A 26,493-nucleotide genomic window follows, 5' to 3' on the forward strand; every position below is an offset into this window, starting at 1 on the left:
TCTCTGGGAATTCTCAGGTGTTTGGATTCCTACCAAGTCACCATCTCTGGGCACAGTCACAGGCTCACACTGGGGAGTCACCAGTGGGTGGCCTGCCTCTCCACACAGCTTTGCCCTTGAGAGAACTGAGAGAACGCAGAGGGTTTTTTTTTTTTTTTTTTTTTTTTTTTTTTTTACCAGCTTGAAGAGCAGCTGGCCGCAGCTACTGCGCACCCAGAGCTGGTCAATTAGGCATCAACACCAAAGAAGGAAAGAGGAGTGGGCCATGTTTGAAAGGTAGAGAGATACGCACAGAAAAATTGCTCATCTGCTGGTTCACTTCCTAAATGCCTGCATCAGTCAGCGCTGAAGCCAGGAGTCTAGAATCCAATCTGAGTTTCTCAAGTGGGTGATGGGACACAAAGTACTTGAGCTCTTCCCAGAGTGTCCATTGGTAGGAAGCTAGATTGGAAACAGAGGAACCAGGACTTAGCTAAGCACTTTCATATGGAGTGCAAGGTATCCCAAGCAGAGACTTAACCACTGCCTTAAACATCTGCCTCAGATAGTTTTTACATTGGGGGTGATAAGGATCGATACTTTTGGTGACCCCCTTTGGGATGAACTAGGGGATGAACTAGGAGTCGCCTGAGACTGGCAGAGAGAGTTCCTGGAGATCCTAATGGAAGTGAATGATGTCAATGGTGATGGTGGTGAGAAGACAAAGTACATGGGGGCGGATAAGATCTCACCAGGAAGTGAAATAAGCAGGACCAGGTAACTGATTAGCCCTGAAAAGCAACAAGTTTAGTTCCAGGTTTCCTGTACATGTGAATGGGTGAATTGTGTTGCCAACAAGCAGAGGAGTAGCCCAGTAGAGGCCATGTGGCTGCCCCCTGTTAATAGGCTACCTTTAAGGGGTCTGGAGTCTCCAAACTGCCAAGGGCAGGAGGCCACAGCATGTGAGCTCTCCAGCTCGCAGATGAAAGGGTAGGAAGTGAGGGCCCAAGACTGGGATGCCTGGCTCCTTGCTGGAGCCTTCTGAGATTGTATATCTGTGATAAATGACCTGGCTCCCAGGGGCAGAACAGCAGCCCCCTTCTGAACCCTTACTTTACATTGAGAGGGTCTGGGGCCAACTGTGACTCCATTCCACACCTTTCTTGTTATAGAACCAGGCTAAAAGGGGAACCCCTGTCTCAGCCTGAGCAGGAAACACAGAGGAAGGAGAGAACCGTATGATGACTCAATGCATGCAGCTTTACCTCTGCCCACAGTGTGTTGGCCAGCGTAGATCACACGGACAGCCTGATGTCAGTGGCATGATGTCCCTTGACAAGTGCATCATACGGCAAGAGTCCAGGAGGTTGTTTTCCCCAAAGAAGGAAGGGGACTATTGGGCCCAATCTACTTCATCTCTCAGCTCAAGGTTAAACCTCAGCCTTGATGACCTCATCTGGGATACTGGTAGCATCTCCTGGGATTGTAAAGAGGACTCACCTAGCTGATCCACACCAAGCGCACAGATCAGTGACCAACCAGAGTGAACTCTGGAGGTGGACGGAGGAGGAAAGGGGTGTTAATGTCTTCAGTGGGGATGGTTGATGGGGACAGTGTGTGGGTGTACTTCATGCCACAGAATGACAAAAATGGTTGAAATGGTAGCTTCAGGGTTCTGTAGATGTCATGGTTTTAGAAGTAGATAGAAGGTGGGCCCTGCACGATAGCGTAGTGGTTAAGGTACTCGCCTTGCACTTGCCGAGATCCCATATGGGCACCAGTTCTAATCCCGGCAGCCCTGCTTCCTATCCAGCTCCCTGCCTGCAGCCTGGGAAAGCAGTTGAGGACGGCCCAAAGCCTTGGGACCCTGCACATGCATGGGAGACCTGGAACAGCTCCTAGCTCCTGGCTCCTGGCTTTGGATTGGCTCAGCTTCAGCCATTGTGGCCGCTTGGGAAGTGAACCAACGGAAGAAAGATCTTCCTCTTTGTCTCTCCTCCTCTCTGCATATCCGCCTTTCCATTAAAAATAAATAAATCTTAAAAAAAAAAAAAAACCCACAAAGTAGGTAGAAGGGATTGTCTGGGAGCAGAGTGAGGAGTAGGGACGGTAATCAGTAATGGGAAGTCTTGGGCGCCAGCTGTGAGGGCAGAGTATTGAGGGAGGGAACCTGAGAAGGGACACTCAGACAAGGCTAGTCAAAGCCAGTGATGTCCACCGGAAGTCACAGGGCCGGAGTGTCCAGTAGCAGAGAGGACTGGAGTGCCTGAAGGTATGTCCTAAATTATAGCTCTCTGAGCACCCTTCTCTCTGGCACCTTGCTTTGGTGTGTCTGTTTAATCCCCCCAGTGCTGATGATGTCACTTCCGGTCACTGTCCACACCTCATCCGGGAGGCCTCCATGCCAAATGAAGGACATGTCTTCTTTGTTGGCTTCTCCCGTCCCCTCTCCCTAGTCACTCCTAGTTTGTCCATTGTTGACATTTTGGTTAGACAAATCATCTTTTAATCAAACAGACATAGAGGAGGTGAGCCTCTGGGGCAGCAGAGAGACCCTGCTTGGGATGTCAACTTTCCGTCTCAGAGAGCTTGGTTCCACTCAGCTCTGCTTTCCACCCAGATTCTTGCTAACACACGCCCTTGGATAAGGCAGACACTGGCTCAAGTCACTGGGTCTCTCCCACCCACCTAGGAGACCCCGACTGAGTACTGGGCTCCTGGCTCAGCCCTGACGGTTACAGGTATTTCTGTCCATCTATCTGTCTCTCTCTGCCTTTCAACTGAAAAGAAAGACTTAGAACTGGCAACATTTATCCTCCTGTCCTTCTTTTTTTTTTTATTATTATTATTATTGCTATTTGTCCTTTATTCTAATTTCCTCCAGAAAACATCAAATGAAAATCCAAAGACTATCCACAGAACTATGGCTCTTAATTCTGCAAACAAAAAGGCCTGGGAACTTGGCATTTTTTTTAATCGATTTTATTTCTCCAAGAACTTTCTTACAAATTATTTTTGCACAGCTAGATTGATGTAATCTTAAGAAAATATATGAAGTATGCTTTAGGAAAAAAAGTCACACACGCTCTAACCAGCCATCTCGTTTGGCGATCATTTTCCATCGTTCTTGTCCTTCTCAGGGTGGGGAGGGGCAGTTATTTTTATACATGGCCGGTGAAATCTTCATGCAAGGGATCCCAGCTCTTGGTGACCTTCCTCCCCGCAGCCGCGGCTGAAAAAAAAATCAAAGGAGCACCACGGCAGGCAGGGGCATCTCCTTCCAAGGCTGCAGGCACCAGTCCTGGGGCTATTAGACCTTCAGTGGCACACCCAGAGAGCCCAGTTGGGGCCTGAGCAGTTTCTACACAAGAACCTCCCAGCAGAGTGGCCTCTGGGGAACACACAGAAGAGGCTGGCTGCATTTGGCGTGTGATACGATCCTGCCCTGATTATAATCAAATTTCTTTGAGAGCACAGGCCCCCCGAGGCTGCAAACCTTCTATTCCAGGGCTCCCTGTCCCTGAGCCCTCAACTGGCCACCCCTTCCCTAGGACAAAAGTGCCACTTGCAGCCCTTAACTCAACAAGGCGAGTGAGCACGTCTCAGTGCAGAAAGAAGTTGCTGCCCCACCTGCAGGGCCTACTACTCCGTCTCCTTACTGGTGGTGAAGCTGGGGTGTGGCCTGGCTCAGGCCCTGGGGAAGCCAGCTCAGACGGCCCTGCGTGGGGTCAGCATGCAATATCTCTGTCTTTTCAAATGTTCAAACATTTGCTTACTCGCAGGTACTGGATCTGGAGCAGGGACAAATTTCTGGGCGGCAGATGCTGAGCTGCAGTCCTTAACCTCCTTCCATGGATTTTGCTTATAGTTTGGGGATAACTAAGGATCCCCAAAGCCTCAGCTGTGAAGCCTGGGGAAGAGAGCTGGGCCAGGGTGCTTGTTGCCACCGTTTCCTTTTTTCTGGAACCCTGGTGTCTCTGAGTGGCCAGCTAGTTTGGGGATTCCTCTTTCTGCAGGCCGGGTGGCATCCAGACCTGGAGGAGGCCTGGCTGGTGCGGGAGGGGATGTGGGTGGCCATCAGGAGACCCTGAGAACCAGCGCCCTTGGAGCTGTTTCCAGATATGTCTGGTCCAGCAGACTCTAGATGATTCCATCTACACTGGGAAGCACAGGCCCTTGGGAGGGCTCCACTATCAGAGAGCAGGGTCCTCCCCACCTCGGAGGACACTCCGGGAAGCTTCAGGCTTCCAGAATGCAGACAGCTCTGAATCTGAGTCAATTGGCCATCCTGCAGGGACAGGGAGAAGGTGGAGGTGGGGTTGGACTGAGGCTTTGTGGGCAGGGGCTCAGTTCTCAGCCTTTTTTCTCCCAGAAGAGCTTCACTCTGAACTTGGAGAGGCTGCGGAGTCCCCGTCCTCGGGGTCCTGCCCATGAGGGGAAATGGGCTGACCTCCCTTCACACGCTTCCACTTCATCCGTCGGTTCTGGAACCACACTTTGACCTGAGGGAGAAAGTAAAGGTGCCCGGTGACTCCTGGGCTGGAGGTACCCTGCCCGTATGGCCTCCCCATGCAAGCCAGGGCACAGCTCCAGGGACCCTGGTGGGAAACCCCTGTTGTTGTTCTCACCTCCCGCAAACGCCCCAGGACCTGAGCCTTAAAGGGAGGCCACAGCCATCTATCTGCCCAGGGGTTTGGCCCTGGCCATTCATGCAGGGGACCAGGAAGGAGTTCCAGGCTGCTTCTGGTTGTTATGTGGGCATTTGGGAAATAAACCAGTGACGAAAGCTCTCTTTCTCTCTGTCACGCAACTTTTCAAATCAGTAAATCTTAAGAAATAATAATAATTCTCTCTGCATTGGCCCGGTACCCCTTACTTCCAGCCTCCACCACCCCAGGGTCTGGGAGCCGCAGGCTGAGAACACGGGTATCGGGAACTGTGCAATTCAGCTAGCTCGGGCAGCGTGCTTTCATCTGTGCATCAGCGTCACCTGTAGGCCATGGTACGATCCCGTGATCTACGTGGAGCCCTAGAGGTCATAGGGCTTGGAGGTGGTAGCGGCAAGATTTGAACCAATAGCTTCTGATCCCAATCCCAGCACTCTCGTAGAGTGCTGTGTCAAATGAACACTGCTATTATTGTTTATTATCATTATTATTGTTATTACTTCACATCAGAGCCTGGGTGTGTGTGACGTGGGAGGCACTGAGGAAAAGCTTTTCTCAGCACATGCCCAGGAACCAGCTACATCACCCACGACGTGTAATCGAAATGCAGACTCCCAGACCCATTCATCGTGATCATGAGACTGGCTGTTCCTGAACTTGAGCTCCAATCTGGGGGAATAACCAGAGTTGAGATTTCACCCCTGTATGTACAACTGAGGATGCCTGGGCTGCCTCCCTGACTGCTGGAAACAGTGCCCAGGGACCCAGCCCAGCCAGGAGCAAGATTCAAGTCTCTTCACATGATGCTCAGGTAAAGCCAGAGCTGACTGGGCAGAGGAAGAAGACAGTGGAGAAGGTCCATGGTGGGGGTGGGAGAGGAGGGAGTGGAGAGGATGAGACAAGTAGAGGGGCTGTGCAGGCTGCACCTGGCGTTCGGAGAGGTCCAGGTTCACCGCGATTTCGTATCTCCGCAGCCGGGTCAGGTAGTTGTGATGTGCAAACTCCGCCTCCAGCTCCCGCAGCTGCTCCTTGGTGAAGGCCGTCCTCTCCTTGCGAGCCTTGCTGCTGCCATCCGACTTCCCGCGGTTCTCCTGGTTGTCTGGGGAAGAGAGGACACCAAACAGGAAGACATGAGCCTTGGAGGGCCCTGGTCTCCCAAGCTTTGTCCTGAGCCTGCAGCTCTCCCAGTGTCTCATCTCTAAGGCATGCTGACGGAGATGCTCTCTATCCTTTTCCCTGCCTTTGGTGTTTGGCCCCCAGTGGCCATGGGGAACCCTTGGGGGTCCCCACCTCAGGGTATCCCCCTTCTTGATTTTTTTTTTTCCTAATTCTCAGGGCCCAGGAAGCAGCTCTTGGCTCTTCAATGATCTCTGTGACAAACTCTCCAGGTGGCGCTCCCAGCCCCGCAGCAGCAGCCTCACCTGAGAACTTGTAAGAAAGGCAGGCAAGAAATGTAGTCAGGTAAGACTGCTGGATCAACAACCTGTTTTAACCAGATCCTTTCACACACCTGCAATGATTCTAGTTCATGTTCAAGTTTACAAACTACTATTCTGTAATCTTGTAACTCAAAGGGTACTTTCTGCTGGCAGCATCCAAATTACATGGGGACTGGTTAGACGTGTAGACTCTCAGAGCCTGCCCCAATTTGCTCTAAGGCCAATCCAGAAAGCCATGTGGACCCCCAGAAAAAAGCTCTCCATTAGCCACAGCAGGGCTCAGTCATTACTGCTACCAGGGGCACGCACCTGTGCCTGGTTTGCTTTCTCCCCCTTTTTCATTTTCTTTTCTTTTTAAAGATGTGTTTTATTTATTTGAAAGGCAAAATTAAGAGAGGGAAAGTGAGAGAGAGAGAGGTGTCTTCCACCCACTGGTTCACTTTTCAAATGGTCACAACTGCTAGGGCTGGGCTTAGAAGCCAGGAGCTTCTTCCCAGGTCTCCCACGTGGGCACAGGAGCCCAGGTACCTGGGCCATCTTTAGCTGCTTTCCCAGCCACATTAGCAGGGTCATAGAAGTAGAGCAGCTGGAAATTCAACCCTCTCTCTCATGGGATACCGTAAGGAAATTTAACTGGTTGTACCACAGTGCTGGCCCACACCCCTTAGCCACTTAATCCTCACAATAACCCAACCAGTGATTCTAGGATTACTCCTATTTTGGAAAGGGGAAAGCTAAGACCCTATGTGAGTTGCCCCTGGTTCATCATGAATGGCAGGAATCAAACCTGGGCAGGCTGACCCACACACTAAAACAGGGTGGACTCAGAAATCTGAAAGTGCTATGCAGCTGAAAGGTGCCATGGGTAAGAGGTGCCTCCCCCCTCTGCAATGGCAGTGGCCAGCCATGGGCACACAGGAGACCCGCTCACCTGCACAGCAAGCTGACAATATGCATTTTGTAGTGTGAAGACAACCAGAGCTGTGAACCCCACCGGTGCAGGTGTCATAGCTCATGAGCCCAGGGCGCAGGCAGGTGCTTTAGAAAGCTGTGCCCTACCTGCACCTTGCTGGAGCCTAGGGACTTGTGTTTTAAGAGACGGGGTCTATGTTGACCTGGACAACTGCTGGAGGGACTCAGACGAAAGTGGTTAAGGCCTCCCCCCTCCCCCGCGCCTTCCGTGAAGCAGCCAGACCGCACTGTGGAGGAGGGCGGCAGAAATCCCACAGCAACCTGGCCACCCAGGGTGAACTTGCCGACCGCTCAGCGCTCCCTCTGATTTCCATTCAACCCCTCTGCATTTCGGGGTCTTGGCCTTCCGACACGCTCGCTGCACGGAAGCTTGAGAGAAATCCCGGGTGGGCGGCGTGGCCGTGCGGGTGGTGCCCGGAGGAGCCCATCCCGCCCGCCAGCCCATCCTGCAAGGCAAGTCTGCACCCAGCGACTGGAACTGGAGCTGGAGGGGAGGGGGCGCTCCGCGACGGCCAGGGAAATCTGAACCAGCCGAGGGGCCGGCCGGGGAAGTTGGGGTGGAGGGCGCGACGCCCTGGCGCAGAGACGTACTCCGGGATTGGGGAGTAAGGAACCGGGCGGGTGGTGGGGGGCCAGTTTCCCGGCGCGCGGGCTGCCTGCCCGGCGGCCTCTGGCTCCGAGCCGGCTGGGAGAAGCCAGGCCCAGACCCTTCCGGAAGCGGGAGCGTGAACCGGAGGGGAAGGACAAGCAGCCCGGGGCTGGGGTCCCTGAGGAGTTCTCCGGCCTTGGCTGCTGCCGGTGCCTCGGCCCCTCCTGGCTGCGGGCCCGGGAGTGTGGGTCACGCAGCGGATGGACGACCTTCCCGAAGCACGTCCTGGCCTGTGAGCTGGAGAGCAAGCAAGGCCAGGAAGCGTGGGCAGCGGCCTTCATGCCTGATGTGGTCGGGGTGGGGCCTGCCTCGCTGTGTCCCAGGCCTGTCTTCCCTGGAGGCCTGGGTTTCCATGCGAGGGATGCTAGGGACGTCATCCTCTCGGGCCCGGTGAAGAGTTAATGTGTGCTCAGACACCATCTTTAAGACCTAGCAGAACTGGGTAGTAGCACATAGTTGTCCTGTTTGTGGTCTCCTGAGCTGCCCGCTGAGATCTGGGGGGGCTCTGGCTGGCTTTCCCTAGCTCTCCATCTCAGCCCCCAGGGCACCCCATTAGGGCTTCTGTCACTGTGCCCTCCTGCCCTGCTATGCTCGTTTGTGAGGACAGTTGGACTGCTAGCTCCCCTTCCAGGGAGCCTGCTCCCTGTGGCATCAGGCCCTTAGCAGAGGTCAGAACTGGGCATCTATTGGATGCAGTGTGAGGTGCAAAGAAGGCAGCTTCAGAGATGCCTGGAAATGAACCCGGATCTCGAGCCCGGATATACCCATCTGGAGCAGAGGCTCCTGAGCTCCGTGTCAGATGCTGTGTCTCTCTGCTGGCTTGCCTGGAGTTGGCTCTGGTCCTCCATTCTCCTGACTCCATCACTAGGGCTCCTGGGGTCCTCTGCCTGACACCCCCAACTTCTCCTTCCATGGGGGCCTGCCTCCCTGTGCCATGTGCCCTGTATATCCCGAGCCCCTCCCCGTCCGGCACACAATCCTCCTTAGAAAAGAGGGAGAGGGCAAGGGCCTCCTTGGAGCTGCTCTTGCATAGGCCGAATGAGCAGCTGACCCCTGCTAGCCGAGCCAGGCCCCCTGCTCCCCTTTCTTGGCCTGTCACCCATTGCCCGGTGCAGGCTCTGGAGTCTCAGTGTCTGTTTCCAGAGGCAGAGGTGGCAAGAAGCAGCCTGACCTAAGAACAGAGGAGCCCAGCGACTCATAGACTGTGGGAGACAGGGGTTGGGGAGCAACATCTACTAGCGGTGGGCAAGACCCTTGTTCATCAGCAGCTTGCAGAATGGGATCAGCATTGCTCACTGCTTGAAGGACAAGAAGTGTGGGCTGTGGCAATGGCAGCTAAGGTTCTCCTTGGTCAACAATGCCAGAGAAACCGCACCCTTGGCACCCACATGGAAAAGAAGCTCCAGGAAAAAACAGCCAGCAATTTTTGCCATTTCTGGCAGGGTATGTTGGGTCAGCCAGTACAAGTGCGACCTTCAAATGCATATCACGCATGGAAGTGACCCAGACCTTGGGCTGCTTCCCTCCCCCCTCTGGACCTTCATTTCCCTAAGTGCAGAAGGACAGGGTTGGTTTCAATTCTCTTACCCCTAGGAAATTGGTTCCCAAAGCATAAATGCTCTCCCTCAATCCCCTTTCTGTTGAGAATGCCTGGTCTTGAACTCTGAGCCTTCCCTTCCCCCCAGCCTGTTTGGGCAGGCAAAACTGAGGGCTGGCTGTGTACCCCATTCCAAAGCATGCCCCCTCCTGCCATACCCCTATCCTTCCCACGTCCTCAGGCCAAAGATGTGGCTGGTTAGCTATCTTCCCTAACTCCACTACTTTTCTGTAGCTCTTGGTGGCTCTGTGGCCGCCAGCAGCCCCTATTAATAGCTTCGCCTCCCATGGACAGTGACCAGAAGTGACCTGATTGACCATCCGCTTTAGGGCTCCTGCTCTGCTTCTCTCTCCGGGACCGCTGAGGCCGTTTCCGGGAGGACTTGGAAGCAGGATGTAAGTGCTCAGCTGGAGGAGCTACCCTCCTCCCTGCCCCCCAGCTCCTGCACAACCCCAGGATCAGGCAGGGCCACGAGGGAGTCATTGACCATGCCCAGAGAAATGCAAACAGGATGTGTGTGTAACTGCGGTTTCCACTGTGAGCCCTGACAGCATCCCAGGCGGAGGGTTTAAGAGTAGCTCATGCTGGGCGGGCCTTCCAACGTGAGCAGACAGCTTTTTCAGAGCCCCCGGGGGCTGCAGACTGACCCAGACAACTGGGCCCAGGTGCCCTGTCTCTCCTGCACCACCGTGTGGGTCACTGCCCACGAGGACAGTCGGACAGTGATCTTCCTGGATTCCCAGCCCCAAACCTGGGAGCAGCCACCTTGTAGGGAATGTAAGGGACTCCATTAAGGACATACAGCAAGCCAGTGATGGGATTGGACTTAGAATACAGATTCCCTGGACAGGAAGCTGCTTCCACACATCAAGGCTACTTTCTGTGGTTTGCTCTTAATCATTTAATGAAACAAGGAACACATTAGCCCAATTGGACAAATGAGAAAATCAAGACCCAGGAGACCTTAAGGTGGTTTGCCCAAGGCACCCTCTCAGAACTGGACCAGGATATAGGGGCACATGTCACACTGCCCTGAAGGATTTGGGGTATGGAGGCTCTGCCTACTCCAGGGAGCCAGCCCAGGGCCACTCAGCCCCTCTCCCTGGACTCCTGAGCATGTTCCCTCAGCCTGTCCAGCCCATTCCCTCTCCTGCAAATGTCTCTCTGGTTCTTTAAGAAGCTAGCTGTGGGGGGTTGGGGAAGGCAGGCTATGTTTTCCAGGAGACACATAAGTTGTTGCAGAATGGGGATGCCTGGGGTCCAAGCGGTTTTTACTTAGAGTCTCAAGAGTCCCAAGACAAGGAAGGTGGGTAAGTGGGAGATGAGCCATCCGAGGCAGGGGAAGGGAGGCTGTAGTCAGAGGGGTGGGAGCAGGAGCCTTTGGAAGGGTCTGGGAAGACACAGGCAGCCCTGGGCTTTATGTTCATGAGTTCCAGATGTCACCCTCGGCTGTCACAGCGGAAGTGTGGGCTTTGGGACCCACACCTAATACTCATTTATGCAGACCCTCTACTTTGCATCATGTTCGGGAGACAGGGAAAGACCACTTGAAGGCTGGTGGTGGCTCCTGGCCAGGGGTGGGAGCCAAGCTGGCTGGGAAGGAGGTCAGTGAGGAGGGAGGGATTGGGACCGGTGGCTGCCCCTCCTCTGCAGGGCTGTGAGTTCTGCCTGCCAGGAACAAAAGGCTTCTTAGCCTCTGACTTGGAGTGCTCTTGGGCCCAGATTCCCCTTATCTACTGCAGCCAGGGTGACAGGTGAGCAGGGCGGGATCCCTGAGCGCCTGGCATGGCATGGCAGTGGGCAGAGCCGGGGTGATCCCTGGCTGATCTTGTGGCCCATGGGCCCTTTGACTTTCCACTGGGCAGGGTCCAGCTGCCATAGCAGGACTTGACTTTCTGACTGTATCTGGTTAGGGGCCTGAGCAGGGTGGGATGTCTCTGAGCTCACAGCAGAGGCTGTGGCCTTAGGTCCTGCCCTGGGATTCAGGCTCTCCCAAAACAGGAGGAGGGGCAAAGAGGCTCAAGCCAGGAAGCAGGGGACATCCCAGAAGCTCTGCCAAGTGTCTTCCCCAATACTGGCCATGCTGAGTCTTTAGGATCCTTCCTCATGGGGGGTGGGGGTGGGGTTGAGTCAAGAGGAGCTCAAGGTACCAGAGAGACTAGTCTCAAAACCTACCCTGCCCAGGACTGCAGCGGCCCTGGCCTGGCGATGCCACGGGCTCAGGTGGGTCATGGCAGAGGTTCTGCCAGCGCTTGGGTCACTCTGCCCAGCTGGGCTGGGATGCAGCCTGCAGCAGGCTGTGGGGGAGGAGAGCATTGCATCATCTGAGCCTGGCTCCCCATGGAGGGCTCCTGCAGTTGGCCCAGCCCTCCGAGGGAGGGTGTTTATGCATCTTCTGACCCCAGCACTCACTCTGACCCCAGGGCTGGCTTTATGATTGAAGTCTGGCTCTCTTGAAAGCCTTTCTCCTACTCAAGGCGATAAAAGTCCTGATGGACTTCAGAGAGGTGCAGGACACAGGGTGGAAAACCTCCAGTCCAGCAGTGGAGCAACTCCAGGCGACAGGGTGAGCACATGAACGAATGGATGAACGCATGCCAGGCTGTGGCTTCAGCTCCTGGCCATCCATCATGCTCCTCCTGGTTGTGAATGTTTCACTAGGTGCCAGGGAAACTGTTCCGGCCCTCCAGACACTTTAGCCTAAACGGGGTGAGGCGGCAGAATGCACCAGTAACTCAGGATACCAGGCCAGCTGTGGCTGACTCTTAAGGGAGCAAGGCACACTCTTTGTGTATAGAGAGAAGCAAGCAAGGATTCCTGCACACCCAGCAAAGAGTGCCCCAATGTAACAAAAGCTCTGCGTGAACAGCCCACCACATCTGGTCCTCAATGGTGGAGAATGGAAAGCTTTTCTTCTAATATAAGGAACAAGGCAAGGATGCCAACTCTTGCTACATCTATTTTAGAGTGTTCTGGAAAGATTAGCCACATTAGTCAGGCAAGAGAACAAAACAAAAGGCATCCAAGTATGAAAGGAAGAAGCAAAATTATCTCTGGCCAATGACACAATCTTATTTGTAGAAATCACTAAAAATTCCACATGCAGAAAAGTAGACTCATCAATGGATTCAGCAAAGTTGCAGCATACAAAATAACACACCAAGATCATTTGCCTTTCTAAATACCGCCAAGGAGCCACCTGCAAGGAAATTTAGAGAGCAATTCCACTTACAGAAGCCTCCAAAAAGAAAGCAGTACTTAAGAATAAACTTAGCTTGATGCCTGCTTTGTGGTGCAGTGGGCTAAGCTAATTCTGGCACCTCATGTTGAAGTGCCCATTTGAGTCTCAGCTGCCCCACTTCTGATCCAGCTGCTTCCTAACACTTAGCTCTTGAGAGGGCAGCAAATGATGACCCTTTGGATACCACCACCCAAATAGGAACCAGTTTGGAGTTCCTGGCTTCAGGTTTTGTCCTGGTCCAGACTGGGCTGTTGCAGTCATCTGGGGAGTGAACCAGTGAATGCAAAATCACTCCGTCTCCATCTCTCCCCATCCCTCTCTCCCTCTTTTTTTTTTTTTTTAAGATTTATTTATTTTTATTGCAAAGGCAGATTTACAGAGAGAAGGAGAGACAGAGAGGAAGATCTTCCGTTTAAGAATTAATTTCCCAAGAGGCTGCAACGGTCAGAGCTGAACCGATCCAAAGCCAGGAGCCAGGAGATTCTTCCAGGTCTCCCACGCGGGTGCAGGGTCCCAAAGCTTTGAGCCATCCTCTACTGCTTTCCCAGGCCACAAGTAGGAAGCTGGATGGGAAATAGAACAGCTGGAACAAGAACCAGCACCATATGGAAGCCCTGCTTGTGCAAGGCAAGGACTTAGCCACTCAGCCATCGTGCTGGGCCCCGTTTATCATTCTTTCAAATAAATAATTAATCGGGTTTTTTTAATGGGCAAGGGATGTGAACAGGCATTTCGCCAAAGATCAACAAGTGTATGGAAAGATACACAATGTGATTAATTTTCAGAAAAAGAAAAACTAAAACCAAATGAAATATTTACCTCACAACCATCAGGATGACTGCCACCAAAATAATAGTAATAACAATAAAAGGAAGATGTGAATAAAAGGGCAGATGGAGAACGAGAGCATAAAATGGTGTAGCGACCATGGCGCAGAGTGTGAAGGTTCCTCAAAAAATCAAATGAAATTATTAGGAATTACAGCAGCTCTACTATGGGGCATCTAACCAAGAAACCAAAAACATGGTCTCAAAGAAATGCCTACACATCAGGCCTGGCAAGGCAGCCTAGTGGCTAAAAGTCCTCGCCTTGCATGTGCCAGGATCCCATATGGGCGCCAGTTCATGTCCCGGCTGCTTTACTTCCCATCCAGCTCTCTGCTTTGGTTCATCTTGGCTCCGTCCATTGCGGTGCTTGGGAGTGAATCAGTGGATGGAAGATCTTTTTCTCTGTCTCTCCTTCTTTCTGTAAATCTGATTTTCCAATAAAAATAAACAAACAAACAAAAATACCTAAAGGTCTGTGTGCATTGCCCACAGGCAGATAAATGGCTAAAGAAAATGCAATATATAGAGACAGTGGAATTCTATCCAGGCCTCATAGAAAGGAAGCCCTGTCACACGCTACAACATGGATGATTTATTTGAAAGGCAGAGAGAGATCTTCCATTTGCTGATTCATTCCTCATGTGCCTACAATAGCCATGTTACTTGCAGGCCAAAGCCAGGAGTCTGGAACCTTCCAGGTCTCCTATCTGGGAGGTAAGGCCCCAGCTACTTGAGCCATCACTTGCTACCTTCTTGGGTATGAATTAGCAGGCCGTTGGAACTGGGAGCAGAGCCAAGACTCCAGGCCAGGCACTCCACAATATGGGATGCAGGCAACCCAAGTGCTTAACTGCTACATCAAATGCTTGCCCCCAGATGTTAAGTTTTATGTTGTGTGTTTTTTAACCACCGTAAGAAAAGAAGGGGATTTTAAGTAGAAGACATTTCATGGCAAGAAATCTCTGGAGAGTTCCTTTATGGAGTTACAAACTGCGGTCAGAAAATCAGTACGGGTTCTAGAAGGTGCTATAAACTTTGTGATGGTAGCTTTTATGGAGAGGATGTAATGTACAAGTTTAGTCAATTAAGAAAAGAAAGAAGATATTCTTGGAAACAGTGGCTTAGAGATAGTCGCTAAAATAAGGAGAACTTCCACAGGCTGAGGATGGGGGAAGGGCAGGGTGTTTTAGGCAAACCGGAGGCTGAGAAAAGTCGGGTTGCTAGGGGTAAGCGAGAAGCCAGAGGTGCTGAGGACTTACACAGGTGCATGGGGTGAGTGGAAAGTGTGTGTGTGTGTGGGGGGGTGGTCTGCAGATCTGGCAGAAAGGGTCTGGGAAGGGACCATTTGGTGGGGTTTTAAATCCCAGGCGAAGCTAACAGTTCATATCGGTGGGTAGGGGCAGGCAGAGACTTGCAGCACTTTCAGGAGAGCAGGAGGGACAGCAGGGGCTCTGAGGTGGGAAGCATTGGTATCTGGCCAAGCTTAAGGCAGGTGGGACACAGGCAGGCAACAAGAAGTTAGGTCCGCCGCCGAGGACATGAGGCGAGAGGACAGCGAGACAGCCAGCCTGTGGCACTCCTAGGCAGCTGAGCCCATCCACCTGTGGCTGGGCTGATCGTATGCAACCTTCCCTTGAACCCATGGGGAAATTGTTGTGAAATCCCTTCTTCCCATCAATTACAGATGACCACAGTAGCAACAATGACAGCCAGAGGAAAAACAACGGTGGCCTCGCAGCTGTCCCTGTCAGCAGGGGTCTTTAACACCCACTTGACTGGGGTCAGGGAGTGGTGAGGGTAAGATAACACCTCATGGGGTCTCCCCAGTCAGCTCTGGGGTGGGAGAGGGCATGGAATCCTGCTCTCTGGACCCATTGGGAGCCAGCTTTGGGGGTAGGGAGATGAAGGGAAGGATGTGGGAATGACAGGAAAAGAAGGGGAGTGCAGAGTGCATCTCTCATCACAGACCTTGTCACGGATGCCTCAGGAGTCACCCAGAATGGAAAGCAACGCTGAAGCACCACTCACCCCAAAATCTCCCCACCAAATCCCTGTGCTCTGAGCCCCAAACTGCCAGCAACTGGAATCTCCCATGACTTCCACCCCGGATTCTCACAGCGGATTTAGAATGCTCCATTGCAAGGTCCCCATCAATCCAGGCATACATGCTGGACCCTACATTTTGAACGTGGCCAAAGGAAATGTGGGCACAGTGCCATGGGCAGCTGCCACTGACTGAACCCTCACAGTGACCCCATGCGGAGGATACTACCGTTACATCCCATTTCACAGCTGGGAAAGCTGAGGCTGTGAGGAGTCAGGAACTTTCCCAAAGTTATGCAAAGATTACTGTGCTGGCCCCACAAGCTATCTGTCTACCTGTGCAGCACCCCAAAAACATGGTTCTGATCTCTGCTGGTTAACCTTCCAGAGCTGGCTTGACTTGAACCAGGGCAGGCACTTGTATTGGGCATAAAAATGTAACGGGTACCGAAACCTCGGAAATCATGATCCATGTGATTTCAATGCATTGTTTTTTAAAAATCAAAGTCAATACCATAAAAATTCATGAAGGACAAAATCTCAAACTTTCAGAGAGAGGATTCCACCAGAGGAATTAGGATTGATGGAGGTGGAGAGGGGCGAATCTTCCCGAGTTTTTCTCTTTGATGTGGAATTTGAGGTTCCTGGAGTTGGTGGTGACCTTTACTCATTGCTTTCCCGTTTCTGTAGACTCTTGCAAAACTCATGTTCCTGCCTCCTTCTTCCCCTCTAGTTCAATTCCAAAAGTAGAAGGAAGCAACGAGGTATACAGATTTCCCTGCTGCTACTGCTCCTGTAGGAACCCCAAGGGACAGTCCAGAGGCCCTCCCTGCTGTGAAGTCCCCCAGTTCCAGGACCAAGCGTGGGAGGAATCTGTGAGGGGGTCAGCCCGGAAGTCCCTTGGGGTGCCAGTGGTAGGCCTGGGTATTCATTCCATGGTATGGTGCCATTGGCCAGTGGCCACAACGCAGTGGGACACATTTGGGTTTTTGCTAAAATTGAAAACGATGGAAGCCTTGTGCCTGGGCCCATCTGGTTCTGGCCTTTCCATCTCTTCCCCATGCCCTTGGATTTTGGTTCCCTGGAAAGCTCAGGATGCACCCACAGACTTCTAGGGTTCTCAGTGGCTGACCGACACCCTCCTATTCGGCCCACCTCTGTCTAGCCCCACGGGAAGTTTCCCCAGAGGTTTCTACACACAGCAAGGACAGTCGGGCTGTGCATGGAGACAGGACGCTGGGGCGGACGGGGGATCTGACGGGAGGTGAGTAGCAGAAGCCCGGAGCGCATGGCTCAGCATGACTGATGCCCCTCAGGCCTGTACCCCAGGAAGGCACTTCCCAGGGCTGCCAGACCTCCAAATGTTCAGATGGGCCTGGGCCTGCAGTGTGCCAGCTCATGGGAGAACAGCCCTAAATTTACCTCTTCACTCACTCTCCTCGCTCCCAGGTCAGCCCCAGGTTACTCCTCTGCCTCTGGACTCCGGGAGATGGGTCTTGGCCTCAGTCCTGGCGGACTTCCCTGTGCCCAGAGCATGGTAGGGAGAAGACTGACCCAGAGGCAACTCAGACATGGGAGAGCCCCACCCCAGCCCTTATCAGTCTGCACCCCTAAGTTCTGTCCCATGGGTCTTCTCACTGATCTAGTTTTATTCTCTCACAGGCACATCTTTCCTGGAGCCAAAGAGTGCCGGGGATACAACCTCAGTCCACCAACAGCAAAGAATCCTGAAACTTTGAGTAGAAGAAACCCCGGAGTCTTCAGGATTTGGCTAGGTTGGTCCTCTTTACAATTCATAATCGGGGCACCTGGGTTCAGAGAGGGTGAACAACTTCCCCCAGGCCACACAGCACAGGAGTGATCAGCCACCTACCTGAAGTCTCCTTTTTCCGTGTGGATGATTTCTTCTCTGTCTCATTGGCAGTGCTCCCGAGCACCCCGTAGTCCTCACCAGGGCTTCCTGCAGCATCCACCAGCCCAGGACTGCTGGCCCCCAGCTCCCTGGAGCCCCCAATGGGGCCTGGGTTGAGCCTTCGCCGGGCCTCCGTGACAGGGAAGTGCCATTCGGGGGATTGTGGGAAGGTAGGGTGCTGCTCATGGAAGACACGCTCCTCCCGGGGTAGGCTGTGGGGGGTGGCAGCCAGGCAGGAGGTTGAGAAGTCGGGGTACGCCGCTGTTGCTGCTGTTGCTGTCGCTGGGAAGTCTGGCTTCTGATGGAAGGAGAATGGGGTCGGGGTGTAGTGGGGCAGCCCCGAGGCCCCACTGCCTTCGGAGTGAGGGTTCCGGAGGCAGCCCCAGACCGAGGCTGGGGGGTGAGCGCTGGTCATGCAGCTGCTGGCCACGGGATCCATCTGCTGGCCGCCCGCCGCCTCTGTCCTTCCACGGGCTGGATTGTTTACACTTTATGTTCAAGTGTTTTTAAATACAAACACAAGTCTAAGCTGGAGGTTAAAATGCTCAACAGAAAAAAATCACCTCAGGAACCAAGTCCAAGGTCTTTCAGCATACACACACACACACACACACACACACCTGTGGCCAGCTCCCCCAAAATGTGTGTACACACACGTAGGGCTTCTGGACACAGCAGCCTGCTTAATGGGGTCCTGTGCATGTGTGTTGGTCGCCAAGGACACTACACATGGCCACTGTCCCAGCTGATGAGCAAGCAGCTTGACCCGCAGCCCCGAGTGAATGCCTGCCGGGGGCTGCCGTGCGGGGCTGCAAGCCACACTTTTAAATCCTGCGGTGGGGAGAGAGTGACAAATTTCTGAAGTGAAATGTGAGAGAGGAGAGGGAGGGGTTAACCTCGTCCCCTCCAACCAAAACGCGAGGAGGCAACTATTAATCACCAGAAACCTTATATGCACATCTAATGGGATTTGCAGATGGAGACTTTTAAAGAAACATTGTCTGTATTTTTTTTTTAGGAGAGGTAGCAGCACTCACAGTGGTGTGTATGGACACACACACACACACACACACACACACGGGTTTTAGTGTGCCTCCTGTAACACCATAAAGTTATTTTTATTGCCCTGTTAACAAAATTCCCCAAGTCTTGGATTGAGAAAATGCCTTCAGTCAGATCTAGAATTCATCAAATGTCAAATTCCGGGGAGTGGAGAAGGGAGTGAGTGCGAGAGACAAGGCTGGTGATGGGCGGTGATGGGGGGGGGGGTCCCTCTGCTGCTGCGGGCGGGAGTGGGAAGTGGATGAGAAGAAATGTGGTTGAGCCTTGGCGGTCTGCTGTGGGTCCGTGGGTTAGCGATTGGCGAGGTCCTGCAAACGCCTCTCCTGCTGCAGGAACAGTCACTCAACCCGCTTCACCTTCTGCTCACAACCTCCTGCCTTCTGCCAAGGAGCCGCGCTCCCCTCTGGGGGTGTAGTAAAGGGGGTCCCCTGTCATTTGTCTCCAGGGCAAAGGCAAAACTTTTTTTTTTAAACAATCTTTATGTAGTTAATTAGGGCACAAAGGTTCAAGGGCTACAGGAAAGTGGGTAAGACTATTATTTCCACATTTTTTCCCCTATATCTGGGGTAAGGGGGAGATGAAGGGAGAAGCCCCACCCAGTCTCCCACCCACCCCAGGTCCCAGACATGGGGCATGCTCCAAGGGTCTTGCTCAAGTGGTTTTGATAGTTCAACAGTTATGAATCTCTGCCAGTCTCGCCATTCCAAGTACGATGAGGTCGCTGAAGAATCCTCTGATTGACATAGTCCATCTTAGAGTCTCCGTTTGCCCTGTTTTTCACTGCCAACATGTGGCTGAGGTAGTTGATTGATTTGTTCTGTCCTCTGTCTTTTCGTGGTTAGGGTTTTCAGTTCGGCAGTTCGACTGGGGAGCTCCCTAAAGAAACTTTGTCTGAGGTGATCCCAGGCCAGGTTCTTGTGTGTACTCGCAAGCACAGGGCCCGACACAAAGGCAAAATTTTGAAATAAGGTCCTTAATGTTCCCGCCAGACATTGTGTCCACCTGCTCCCTGCCCCCAACCCCACCCACCTGCTGCGTTCTCTCAGTCCCCACAGGCACCTGGAACCTGCCTGCGCACCGAGCGTGGGGTCCCTGAGGGAAGTTCCGCCCCCTCTGGGGTGCTCTTGGGGGTGTCGATCCAGGAGTGCACCCCTGCCCTTTGCACCACAGGTGGCCTCCACCTCTGCTGTTGCACAGGCAGGGCAAGGCCATGCAGAGGCTCTAGGAGGTCCCTGGCGGAGGCTGGCCCAGCTCCTGCGGGTTCTGGAAAGAATCACCCGCTGCTGCGGGGAGGAAGAGCTGGCCCCTCAGCTTCCCCGGGAAAGCCTCTCGGGGTCCCGGCCAGCAAACTGTAACCCGATGCCTGTCCCGGCCTCCGCATCTGGCCCGGGAACCCCATCCCCGAGAGGCCCAGCTGCTTGGCCCTTTGCCCCTGCAACGGGTGGACCCTGGGTCACGGTGGGGTGGGCCGGGAGGTCAAGAGGGCGCGGGCTAGGGACGCGGCAGGGGCTCTGTGTTCCGAGCTCAGGAGCCGGACTCCCCCCCAACCCCCGGTGGTGCTGCAGCTGCCCACGTCCGTCAGCTCACCCACCCCTCACCACCCACCCTCCACTGCCCAGCCCTGGGGCCCCTGACAGGGTCCTCCTGGGGCAGCAGAGGCAATAGGCGGCCCAGGCCCTCCAATGCCAGGCCTTCCTGCCCCCCGCCCGCACCTTCAACCTCCCCTGGGTCAGCATTCCCATCCAGGCTTCCCCTGACCCCAGAGTCAGAAGACAAAGGACATAGGTGACTATCAGGCAGCCAAGAGCCATCAGGAAGGGAGGGTCTCAAATGATGCCTGGGCCGTGGCAATAGCTGTGTAGGGGTGCAAGAAGGCCACATCCCTACTCTGAGTCTTACTTTCCACACTGGTCAGTGGAGTCAGTTGTAAGGGTCCTAGGCTAATGGCCCAGGGAAAGCTCAGGCTGCCTGAACAGAGCACAGGTGGGGGGAAGATTATCTGCCTTTTCTTTGCCTAAGTACCCAGAACAGTGGGACAGAGGGCAAAGATGGCCCATCCATGCCCAGATTCCTTGCTCTGTGGGTACATGAGTCAAGACTGCAGCTTTGAGAATCAGGAGGCTGAGAGTTCAAGTCCTTCCGCTGGATGTCATCTACAGTCTGGCCTTTAGCAATTCACTTTGTCCTCTGAGCCTCAGTATTCACATCTGTAGAATGGGATGAGCTTGTCCCCTCTTCATTGAAAGCTCTTGTCTTAGCCCAGCACACAGGGGTCTCAGTGAGAGGAGGATTTTTTCCTTAGCCTTTTGCCTTAAGGAATAACCCAGAAGGTACCTGCAAAAGAGCCGTGGGCCACAGGAGAGAGGATGCGACAGAGTTGTGGGTGTCTCAGTTAGCCCAGTTCCCCCAGCAACCCCTGGAAGACAAAGGCAGGTTGCCCCGTGGGCCTGCGCGGCAGACTGTGCATGCCTCGGCTTGTCGGGAGTGGGGTCAGCTGATCTTTCCGGCCCGTCGGTCCCACAGGGCTTTGATGAGGCTCAAATATCCGTCCCCCAGGGTCATGGATGTGCCCTGGGAAGCCTGCACCCCAGGGAGACACAGAGCGGATGGAACTGTGTAGGAGAGCTGTCGCTCACGTGTCTGTTTTCGTCCTTGGGCGCTGGTCATTACGTGTGTGTGACCGAGGTTGCAGGCCGACCATGGAAAAGCACCATACACACGGGAGCCTGCGGGGGAGGCCCTGGCTTCGCACAACGTGCTGGCTTATGGCTTAGGGCAGGTGCATGCACTTGCTGGGGTCCCGGCAAATGGGTCCCCTGCAGGAATCCTCGCACAGGGAGTGAGAGGCCTGCTGATGGAGGAAGGTGTGCGGGCGCTGGCAGGGATGGGGCTGGGGAAACTCGTGTCAGTGAGAAACTGGGGAACTGAACACTCCACTGCAAACAGGGAGTACCACAAACAGAACTGTTATTCTCCCGTTTACAGAAGCTTGGAGGTTACAGGTGGGATGGGAGCAGCTCCTGAGACTCATCAGGGACCCCAGTACTGTGTGTGTTTCTTTTGTAAAAGATGAATTGATTTGAAAAGCAGAGTGACAGAGAGAGGCAGCTTCCAGCTGCTGGTTCCTTCTCCAAATGATTCCAGCAGTCAGGCCAGGATAGGCTCAAGCCAGGGACTCCCACACAGGTGGCAGGGGCCCAGTCCTTGGGTTGTCTTCTGCCGCCTTCCCAGGGACGTGATGCAGGAGCTGGGTCAGATGCAGGCAGCAGCAATTTGAACTGACACTCCGTACTCCAGGATGGCGCACACAGACAGACTGACAGGCAGTTAGGAGCAGTCCCAATTGGTAGATAGAAAGGGAGCATTTCTTTAAGAGGGTGAAAAATGCTTGCTTCTTCCCAAAAGCAAGATTGAAAGTGTCGCTCCCTCCCCGGGGATCCAGTTTCCCCATGGGACTAGCCTTGTGAGTTCCCCTTCCCAAGGGGCCTTTCTGCAAGTCTCACCCCTCAGCTGCCCCGTGGACCTGCTGGCCGGCGCTGTCCCAGAGCCACATGGAGCTGCAGGGCAGGCTGGGAGATGGGGGCACGACAGCTTCTCCTTCCCTAGCAGAAGCTGTTTCCCGGCCAGGTGTCTGGCTGAGCACGCTCCCTGGAGTATTTGAGATGGGTTTAGGCCAGGAGAAGGGTTTCTTTCTCATCGGCATACTTAAGGCAGAGGTTTTTTTTTTCTCTCCTAAATCTGATGCTCCTAATCTGAGGCTGCAGGTTCTGGCTTTCCCAGCACAGTGACAGATGATTCTGGAAGGAAGCTTTCCCCAATATGCACTTGGGATTGGGGGAGGGATAGTGGTTGTGTTAATGCTGGGCCCTGGTTGTTGGAGGTCTTGGGAGAGAGACAAGGCAGGGTCTGAGAGAGGGTGGTCAACGGAGGGGTGGGGACACAGGAGTAGCCCTCAGGCAGGAAGTGCTGAAGGATCAGGCAGGGGCCCTGTGTGATGTCCATGTGCACATGTGTGTTCAGGACGTACATGTATGTACATATATGTGCATTGTATATATGTGTATATTCATATATGTGCGTGCTGGTGTGTGTGTGCACCCGTGTGTGTATGTTTTATCTCTGTGTGCATGTGTGTAAGTGTTGTGTGTATATGTGTGTGTGTGTATGTGTGTGTGAGTGAGTCTGTGTATGTATGAGTGTGTACAGGTGTGTATCCATGGGGCAGGGTGTCAGGCAGGGAGACTTTGGGCCTGCTAAGAGGCCAGAGCACCATTCTTTGGGGAAACAGCTAACCAGATAGGACAGCGACCTGGGATTTATGTGGTGTGGGACAGCTGGGGTTTCCCTTGCTGTTTACCCAGCAGTATTTTATAAAACAGAAATCAGCATGTGGGTAACCACAGCTGTGAGTCAGGGGCCGGTGGGGGAGACCTGGTCCCAGCGCTGTGCTCCAGGCTGGTCACAGTCTGGGAGCCCCCAGCCAGCCTGGAAGCAGCGGAAGCATACGCCCCTGGCCAGCTGTGGTCTTGGGCGGGTCCCAGTTTACGCTCCTTCCCCAGGAGTGGCCGGCATCCTTGGAGTAGCTGGGGCTAAAGAGCACAGCACCCCCTTGTCCGAAGGGAATGGAGAGGGGTCCAGCAGGAGGTGGAGGGGTCAGGAAGCTTGAAACTGGCTGCTCAGCCACACAAGAACGTGGCTCCCGTTTTATAGCTTTTTCCTTTTGTAAAGAGAAGCTATAACTCTAGATTCGTTTTTAGAATCCATCTCTCCATATTCAAACATTGGCAGTGATCTTAAAATACTTCTGGTTGACCAAAGGACTGCAGGTACGACCTGGGTTTCTGGTCTCCAGCCTGCAGTCTCTGACACTGTCCAGGGCTCTGGGCTTCCCTCCTGGAGGGCGAGGGAGCCGAAGCTGGGGGAGGCTGGGGGAGGCTGAGGGAGGCTGGGGGAGGCTGGGGGAGGCTGGGGGAGGCTGAGGGAGGCTGAGGGAGGCTGGGGGGGACTGGCGGGATCACTGTGCATGGACGTGACATTGACAAACGCCCATCAGCTGCCTGAAGTGGCAGGACTGAAGGAGCAGAGCTAGTCACTTACAGAGGTCGAGTAACCCATCAGGGCTGGGGCCTTCGACAAGCATCTTGGATGTTACCAGCCCCGAACTCTGCCACCCATAAAAATAGCAGGCTCCTTGGGGGGGCACAGGCTGACACGGACCATAAACTTAGAGGGTTGTAAATGGCTGGGACACTCGGATCAACTGAATATTCTTTGTAACTTGGAGTTAATTGAAAATCCATAGGTTATCAATTTTCCAAGCAGGAGAATAAAATAGGAGGTATTTCAAAGAGCAATTACACGCGGCAGGGTTTAATCTGTCTCTGATGGCTCTCCAGGCTTTGGGAGGAGGGAGGTGGAAGTCTCAGGATGGGCAGACTAGAAGTTGGGGTCCTGACAACACTCCTCTAGCATGTGCAGCATGTGGGGTATCCTGAGGGAGGGGTGAGCACTGGAGCCCGCTGCTCTCAGTCCATTTCAGGGCGTGGGAACAGCACTGTCACATAGGGACAGTGGTGATGCCATGCCTTCCTGGGGCTCTTGGACCACAGTATGCCCTGGGCTCACGGAGACATCTGAAGCCCAAAGAGGCCAGGGCCTTGGCCAAAGTCAGGCAGCCAGAGCAGAAATGCTGTTTTCTAGGCTCTTGATTGAATATTGCACTAAGCAGGAAGGGACTTGGGGAGACTGCAACATAGGCAGAGATACCTGGGTCACTCTGGCCACCAGGGAAGGGTCAGGGCTCCTGGCCTCAGTACGGGGGCCCTACAAGTCCTAGAGGAGGCAGATGCTGGGGGCCACTGAGACACTGCCATCAGGTTTAGGGCCCTTTGACCATCAGCCACAGCTTCTAACACTGTGGTACCATGTGGTACACAGCCTCCCAGGGTCTTTTTGTTTTTGATTGAAGAAATCAACAGGCTCTCCCAAGGCCTGCCTGCCAAGGGGCAGTAGTAGTCCCAGAGGGCAGTAGGCGGAGCAGTCCTGGAGGACAGCACAGCTGAGATGGGCTCTGAGGGATGTGGAGGGAAAACAGGCAGGAAGGGAGGGAGTGGGCCCTGCCCAGGGACAGGAGGGAGAGCCCTGTTGTCCCACACCTGTTGCAGATGCCCCTGTCCTCCGTGGGCTCCAGCCCACTCCTGCAGGCTGTGTGCCCACTGCATGGGATCCGTGTTGTATGCCCACGCCAATGCTCTCAGAGGTGCTACTATGCTTGTCAGCTTACTCGTGCTGTGGGGACCTGTTCCTGTGGACTGGGCAGGGATTCCAGGACAGGGGTGGGTGTAAACCCACATGCACACAGAGTTCCCACCCCCACCAGGTGTGCCCACCTCCCCTGTGGTTGGGGTCTTGTCAGTGCAGACTCCCAGATGGTTAAATAGAGATGCCAGATCTGAATCCTGGTGTCCACACCCCTGCTGACCCTTCTCCCCAACCCACTGGACCACCGCCCCCCCAGCCATGTTGGAGAGCTAACATCACAACTCCCAAAAAGTGAATGTTCCAGTCCTTGGGCGTGCAAAGCATTTCACCCCACTGGCCCAAGGGCCCTGGCTGGCAAGTTCTTGTAGCAAGAGCAAGAAAAAATGCTTCCGCTCTTCAGGCAGGAGCCAGGGAACGCTGTGGACAGTGGGTCTGAGAGCGCCTCCTGGTGGTGATCATCAGGACTGCAGCATTTTCTGCACGGAGGCCCACTTTGGTGCAGTATGAGCCCATTTGGTGGTGGACAGGTGTGTCTGCCTCTTTTACCCATAAGGTCCTAGGAAGGCACAAAGAAGCATCTGTCACACAAGAAAGAACTCTTGTCCCACAGGGCTCACAGCCCGGTTTGAGGATGAAACATGAAAGGGTATTTTCCTCTTGCAAAATGCTGCGTGGGGACCAAAGGGGCTGGGGTGAGCTCTGGATTCTGGTGGCCTGAGGACGGCTGCAAGGGCAGACACCGGGCCTGGGGGTGACTTGGACAAGGATACCTGAATGCAGAAAGGAGAGTTTCCTAGGCCTAGCCCTGTCCCTCTATCACTGGCCACTTCCTGGGTCTCTTCTGGCATGGGCATGGGGGCAGTGGAGGAACAGTGGTGTGGTCTGCAGACAGATGCCAGGGGTGGGGCACAGGGAGAGAGGGAGGGGTGAGAGCAGAGCTGGCCCAGGATGCAGGGAAGCAGCTGAAAATTTGTCAAGAGAAGTTTCTTCTTGTTGCTTGGAGATGCATGGATTCATGTTTACTTGAAAGGCAGAGTCACAGAGCAAGATGACTTTCGTCTCTGATTCATTCCCCAAATGGCTGCAACAGTTGGGTCTAGACCAAGCCAAAACTAGAAGCCAAGACCTCCATCCGGGTCTCTCATGTGGGTGAAGGGGCCCAAACACTTGGACCGTCCTTTGCTGCATCTCCAGGTACATTTTTATGGGACTGAATGGAAAGAGGAGCAGTTGGGACTTGAATCTGCTCCGATGTGGACTGCTGGCGTCTCAGACAGCAGCTTTATTTGCTCTGTCACCTCATTGGCCCCAGCCCAGGGCTGGCTTCTGCAGCATTCCTTGTTGGTTTTTGAGGTGATGGCGAGTGCTGCTGGCTCCACGTTGGCCACAGAGGGACCTGCACAGCCCCGAGTGTCCGGGAGGAGGCCTTCCTGGGGCCCTGTCTTCAAGGACAGGTGGTTCACACATCAGAGCAGCTGTGGGACCCCCACCGACTGGAGCCAGGTGGGCCTGCGGTCAGGTGCCCAGTCTGCCTCCAACAAGCCACTGACTTTGGGCTTCCCGAGGTTCTTATGGAGGGACAGCAGCTAAAACTTGACTTACATAAAAGCGAAAGGGCTCCATCTACTGTATCACAAAGTGTTTGCTAACAGTGACTCCTCACACCTCACAAGCCCCGATGCCGGCAGGAAGGGTCGCCCCAGCTGTGCCGAGGTGCCCACGCACCTGCTGAGCGGTTAGATGCGGTGGGCGGTTCATGCGCCTACCTGGACATTCCCCGCCTCTGCTGGGAAGCCGTTCCAGGAGTGTCCTCCCTCGGTCACTGTGCCAGGACCCACGGGAGG

At 54.0% G+C, this 26,493-nt stretch overlaps 1 protein-coding gene across 1 annotated transcript; it reads right to left on the bottom strand.

Annotated features, from left to right (window-relative positions):
* Positions 1-4,314: 4,314 nt before the first annotated feature.
* MEOX1 (mesenchyme homeobox 1) lies at positions 4,315-17,787 on the bottom strand. Its single transcript, XM_040989279.1, has 3 exons — positions 17,288-17,787; positions 5,573-5,745; positions 4,315-4,481 (listed from the first exon to the last, which is right to left on the bottom strand). Exons 1-3 carry the CDS (start codon positions 17,763-17,765, stop codon positions 4,359-4,361), a joined length of 774 nt encoding a protein of 257 aa, XP_040845213.1. The 5' UTR covers positions 17,766-17,787; the 3' UTR covers positions 4,315-4,358.
* Between the last annotated feature and the right edge of the window lie 8,706 nt (positions 17,788-26,493).

Source organism: Ochotona curzoniae, unplaced genomic scaffold (assembly GCF_017591425.1).
Source record: "Ochotona curzoniae isolate NIBS_2020 unplaced genomic scaffold, NIBS_Ocur_1.0 contig_520, whole genome shotgun sequence".
Taxonomy (NCBI): domain Eukaryota; kingdom Metazoa; phylum Chordata; class Mammalia; order Lagomorpha; family Ochotonidae; genus Ochotona; species Ochotona curzoniae.

Coding starts and splice junctions, on each gene's coding strand:
- MEOX1 (XM_040989279.1), bottom strand. CDS start 17,765: ATGGATCCCGTGGCCAGCAGCTGCATGACCAGCGCTCACCCCCCAGCC. Junction 5,746..17,287: donor ACGGAAAAAGGAGACTTCAG/GTAGGTGGCTGA, acceptor TCTCTTCCCCAG/ACAACCAGGAGAACCGCGGG. Junction 4,482..5,572: donor TGGACCTCTCCGAACGCCAG/GTGCAGCCTGCA, acceptor TTTCTCCCTCAG/GTCAAAGTGTGGTTCCAGAA.